At 37.2% G+C, this 6,336-nt stretch overlaps 1 protein-coding gene across 1 annotated transcript in view; it reads left to right on the forward strand.

The window, feature by feature from the left end:
- Window positions 1–3,479: 3,479 nt before the first annotated feature.
- Window positions 3,480–6,336, forward strand: part of tm4sf5 (transmembrane 4 L six family member 5) — an 8,160-nt gene continuing 5,303 nt past the window's right edge. Inside the window, exons 1-2 of the mRNA XM_005744940.1 lie at window positions 3,480–3,848; window positions 4,866–4,946. Coding sequence (XP_005744997.1) covers window positions 3,675–3,848; window positions 4,866–4,946 — 255 coding nt within the window. The 5' untranslated portion in view covers window positions 3,480–3,674. The remainder of the gene's footprint in view (window positions 3,849–4,865; window positions 4,947–6,336) is intronic.

Here is a 6,336-nt window from a genome sequence, read left to right on the forward strand (position 1 = left end):
TAAAACACTCGGAGGTTCTACATCACCAGAAAGTGTGAATAAAGCTGCTGTGGTGTAAGGCAGAGCGGGGCATGTTTACTGGTTTTAATGCTCGGACATATTTAAAGCATCCAAACTGAACAGATGGAAGAAGAGGCAAAGATTTGTTGTTTCCTCTATTGTTCATCTGTGTTTCCTACATACATCTCTGTATTCAAAGCTCTCCGTGCCAGAGGCTTTCATTGTAGTGCAGAGCTGTTCAGTGAACCACACCGCTGCACTGGCTCACACGTTTGTTCATTAAAAAGAACACAGCCACTTGCTAAAAGTACAAATTCTGCTTCCGTGGGTCTCCTGTGCGAATTACATTTGCTATGCAGTCCAGTGTTTTCTAAAGAGATGTGGTATAATTTGTTTTATTATTTTTTTAATTCCAAAACAAGTTCTTTTGCTCTAGATTAATATCTAAATATTAAAGCTTCCAGTTTGGATTTAGGAGACAGACACTCTTTCTACTTTCTTTTTTGATACAGCTTATAGTTACTGCTGGATTAGGTGACCCTGAATGCTGCTGGAGGTTTCTTTCTGTTAAAAGGGATTTTTAACAGGAATATAAATAAAACTGAACTGAAATCGAATAGATTGCTTTTAGTGAAAAAATATTTGCTCGTTTTGAATGAGACACGTTTCCTGTAAAGTGGCATGAACTCACAAATATTTATGCCCACGTTAAGTAATTTGATTACATGCAACAACAAAAAAAAGTCCCTGTAATTTTGTTATTTAAGTACAATGGAAAGATTTAAATGAAATGGAAATTTACGTCATTGGTACACAGTGAATTTACAACGAGCACTTTTCATTAATGATTAATTATTGCAAAAATAAATCAAACTTTGATTTGTATTTGTCAGCTGCGTTTTATTCAGAATTATTGCTCATGTTTATGAGGGCAAATAGTCTTTTTATAGTGACATGTTTATCAGTGTGGTGAATCGTCGTCATGCAGCACAGTGCGTAGAGGTGATTCAGTGCTTTCTTGAGAGACAGAGAATTGTAAATGTGTCAGCAGTTCCTGGGCTCCTCTGTCATACATGCTGCATTTTGAAATTCACAAAATATTTTCGGTGGGTGGCAGGTCTGAGATGGATTCAGGCCTTTTTGGCATCATCCTTCCCCAAGAACCCCCTAGGTACCATCACAGGTGATGGAGTTTGACCTGATACTTTCATAGTTGAGAGTCCACGCAGTCATTTCTAGTACACATTTTTGTCTTCTCTCTTTTTTATATGCTGTCCAGACTCTGAGCCCAAGGGATCTGGACATTTTGTACTGTTTCTGAGTGACTGAATGAGTGATTGATTCATCAGGTGCATGGAAAAAAATCGTTATCAGCACACCCTTCAATCATGGGTGGACTGATATGAGCAGATGGTGGAATGTGCTTTTATGGCACTATCATTTGTTATATTGACAGATGCTATAAATGTACACTCAAAAAAATGAAATTGGGTGGTTGTTACATGCATAAGATCCAAACTTGTAATTTGAACTAAATAATTCCATGTTTCTATGGTGAACGTAATTAAATCATGTAGCATCTGCATGAAATTCAGCAACTTAATTTGTTCTTGTTGAGATGACATCATACGGTTAGTTGCCTGGATCCAGCCACTCTTACTAGATGGTATGATGTCATCTCACCATAGAAACATGGAATTATTTAGTTCAAATTACAAGTTTGGATCTTATGCATGTAACAACCACCCAATTTCATTTTGGGGGTCGACTCACGAAATTCACAAGATCACATTAGATGTCAAACCACAGGAAAATCAGTGGGGTTACAAGAGGACGACAACCACACCACGTGTATGCTGTTACTATTTCTTATGGTTAAACTTGTCAAGAACAACAACATAAAGCATCATCAAGCATAGCTTTCCTACTTTTGCTAAGTCTGTATTGACAGATTAATGCCATGGTGGTTCGTGCTGTTGCCTCAGAGCAAGAAGATCCTGGGTTCAAATCCACAATGTGGCAAAGTTTGCAGTGGGTTCTCCTCTGGTTTCCTCCACAGTTAAAAGTCATGCAGTAACTGGTTATTCTAAATTTCCCAAAGGTGTTAAAGTGCAAATGATTGTTTGTCTCTGTATGATTGACTGGCGACCTGTCCAGGATGTACCGCGTCCTTCTTGCCCTATCACTTCCGCAGCCCAGATAAAGCTAAGAAGATGGGTGGATTGGAAGTTGCTGGAAATCCATTGATTTTTTTTTTGGTTGAACATTACTTAATATGAATACAACATGTACTACAGACATAAGTTACATTTCATTCATTCAACAAGATTATCATTGGTGTAACAAATATTTTACTAGTTCATGTAACAAGACTGATTTTTGATGTGCCAAAGTGTTTAAACAATATAAGATGGATTTAAATTAATTGAATTAGACTAACGTGGTGCAAACATGTTGATTGAACAAAAGTCAAATTAATTGAATGCTAATGTTAATATTATGTTAAACCTACACACATATATCGTGTTGACACAACACAATCAAGATGGATTAATATAACATGATTTGTTTAGATGGAATATAAGTGGCAAGATAAAAGTACGTTCATCCAATGAATTATTTTTCTGAGTGAGTCAATGTGAGCTGATTAACCCCTTCTATAGCTTAAAAACGTAATTAAGAAATTAAAGTAAAACAAGTCAGCGAACAATGATGATTCGTGTTGGATGAAACTTAAGGCAGCAGGATGTTGTGCTTCAAGTGCTGAGCTGTTTGGTTTAAATCTTTACAGCAATGCTTAAAAACATTACAAAAATCTTTACAAAATGTTATAGGTAACCAATCAGCTCGAGTCCTGACTAATGTTTTTAAATATGCTTCACATGACTTTGTTCATTTCAGAGCTGTGTGAAATCATACAACGATGGTGATCTGGCAGTTTTCTCCCAGCCCCTAAGACTAAATGCACCGATCTCTCACAGAGATCACCACAAAATCCCAAGAGAACATTCATCCACAATATTAATTTTACTAGATTACATTCAATATCAGACTTAGACATTAGATTTGGTAGATGAAGCAAAAGACACCGTGCTCCACCAGTTTCGTTAAGCTTGGTAGACACACTCTCATCAGGATGTACAGTAAGCCAAGCAAGCTCTTTGCAGTAATGACCTCAGATCTTCAGCAGGTATCAAAGGGCATTTAAGAGAATGATGAAGCTCTCTAAACAAACACAATTACACACACAATTACACACACATACACAGCCCCCCCACCCCGCACCCCCCCAGCTTTCCATGTAGTCTATCAGTGGTTCACTTTTTTCTCTGGTTAACTTTACATTACAAATATAAGTCTCTACCTCAAGACTTTTCATCTTTATCTAAGACGTGTGAGGAGACGCCCAGCTCTGACATCAGAGATCGGGAGCACCCACGTCAACATCTGGCCTTTGTTCCCTCTCTGTTCCCCGCTGTAACGGTCACTGCTTGTATTTGAGTTTCGTGGCGTGAGCCGCCACAGGTGATCTCCTCTCTCTCGCTCTCTTCCGCTCTCTCTTTCTCTCTCGTTCACCTCCTCTTTTTGGTTTCCTGCACTTTTCACCGACTTCCTCTTGAGAGGGGAGTCAGATCCACAGAGCAGCCAAGTGAAAGAAAAAAGAAGCTTAAGCCATGTGTTGTACAGGAAAGTGCGCCCGCCTGGTGGGCCTGATCCTGCTGCCTTCAGCCTTCATCTGCATCATCTCCAACCTGCTGCTCTTCTTCCCCGACGGGAAGCAACTGAAGACCAGCGAGATCTCCACCGAGGTCTGGCTCATGGGGGGGCTCCTCGGAGGAGGCCTGATTGTGAGTAAACCAGTTCCACGCAGAGAGTCTGGTGAAATGCTTTATTGCTCATTTTTATTGGGTTTTTCAGCCATTACGTTTCGTAGTGTAAACTAGTAAAGTTAAACTGCTTACGTTTATTGAGTTTTATTGAGAATTACTACTGCATGATCCTTTTTAGATTAGCATAGAGTTTTGTTAGAGCATTTTTATTAATAGTACACGCCTCTTTGTCTCTATCAGCCTATTAGTGGTTTGGGGTTCAGCGTGATGTTATTATTTGACTTGTCATATGTAAAACCTGTAAAAGCAGCACCTTTAACAATGGTTAAGGATTATTTTATAGAGGGGTTATGACTCACTGAGTAAACATTTTTAATTCTAGCTCAGCTTATGTGTACATAGAACATGCTTTAGATACCAAACCATTGAAGAAGAATGTAAATGTAAGTCATTCTGAAAATAAATAATGAATGTAACCAAATCACACCACTCATATAAAAGATCTTTAATAATAAAATAAATAAATTCACTTAAATTACTAAAGTATTTATGCTGCTATGATAGAGATAGAAATGTTGTAGCGTTTACATTAATTTGCCAGCTTTCATTACTTTAGTTTCCTTAATGCTATCAAAGAAGCTAAAGTAGTTAAATTGTATTACACTTCCCTTATTAAAGGGGACTATCTTGACATTGTGTGAGCTATCACTATCAATAAATAATTCATAAATATTTAATCTTTTGTGCTTCAGTATAGCATTTCAGTTCAGACCAGGAAGTCTGATCCCTTTTGTCTAACTTTGGGATGTCGCTGCCTGCTGGGTAAACCTTGATGCAGGATTTACAAATATTTGGTTTGATAGATAAGCGAACATACACACACACACAATTGTGCACATGCGCACACACAAATAAGTGTGTAACCTGTGGGTGGACCCAAAGAAATAGAAAAAAAAACGTTTTTTGAGAGAATTCATCAACAACAAAAACCGTTTTTTGATAGCAGATGTAATGTTTCGTCTCTACACCTGTCAGATGCTGTGTCCGAGCTGTTCAGCTATCAGGGCCGGGGGCAAGGGTTGCTGTGGACAAGGTTGCTGTGGCAACCGCTGCCGGGTGAGTGAAATCATTTGAAAGATTTATTGCATTTCCATGTTACACAATACTGTTGTGTGTGGGGGACTGCACTGATAATGATGTGTAATAAAAGGTATATAAAAGTCCAAAGGACAAACTTTAGTGCATGATCATTAATGTGCCCACATGCTCTGTTTGAGGTGCGCCCGACAAAGACAATCATTAGTACTTCAAACAATAAGTATTTAAAGTTTTGCTGAAGATGTTTTGCAGAAGTACAGCTCTTTATCTGAATTCCAGATCCTCACTTCTCTTTGATAATTAGGAACTACGTCGCTAATTACAGAAGTGAGGAGCCATTAAGTCTGAATAACCAGACAGCAATTTTTAAAAATATGCACTGCTTCGACTTTTAGCATCTTAGGTCATTGACACTTAGAAAGAAAAGGGGAAATAAAAAAATTATGTTTGCATTGAAAGGCTGCTAACGTTGGAGGCAGTACGATCCTCTGGGTTAATTATATGCACTGAGACCATAAATGGCTAACTTTGAGTAAGCGTAGTCAGAAAGCCACTGTGTGCATGAGCTGTCCATGTGATCGCTGTCCAGTAACACATCACAGACGTGCATTTTGCCATTCCTTTTTATTTTGGGTAGATAACCTTGCAGTGATATCTACAACGGTACATAAAGGGGTTAGTAAATTCATCAGATCACCTGTCATAAAAACAAGAAAACACAAATATTGATTTTTAATGCAAAAAACTTGATTAAAGCTACAAATGATATTTTTATTTATCGGGGAAATACGCATTAGATTTTTATATTAGCAAGTAATCAAAACTGGCTGTTTAAAATTCCTGGATAACAAAATTACTTATATTTTAGCATTAAAAATGTTGTTTTCATTAAAGAGCTTCTTCGTACTGGTGTATTAACCGTTACAGGCACTATAACAGAAACTTTTTTTAATGTTATTACCAACACTGTTAATTTAGGGCAACTGCAGCCTAAACCTTACACTGGTTGGCAGTTTAATACATTTTTAAGCACTGTTTATATTTTACATATTGGATAAAAGCCATAAAACATGATATCAGTTAATTAGTAACCTAATAATGTTTCTACAGGGGATAAAATAAACTTTTGTGTTTAGCTTTACTCTATGTCGACCTGCTTATTTATTATTAAAAGAAAGCTCCATGATGCTTGAGTTGATAATGTTTTAGTTTTAGGGCCTGATTATTTATATTTTTGCATGTTTTCAGAAAAAAAAGTTAAAAAACAAAAAAGGAAATCACTTTTCTCTTTGAAATAGAAGTTAAGCAACACAAGTTCTCTCTTTTCCAAGGCCTGTTCATGGACTTTTATAAAAACCCCAATATGGAAACCAAAACCCTTAACAGTAAATATTTAGGTTATATATAT

This window comes from Pundamilia nyererei, unplaced genomic scaffold, assembly GCF_000239375.1.
Source record: "Pundamilia nyererei isolate P.nyererei 1_Seehausen unplaced genomic scaffold, PunNye1.0 scaffold00151, whole genome shotgun sequence".
Lineage (NCBI taxonomy): Eukaryota > Metazoa > Chordata > Actinopteri > Cichliformes > Cichlidae > Pundamilia > Pundamilia nyererei.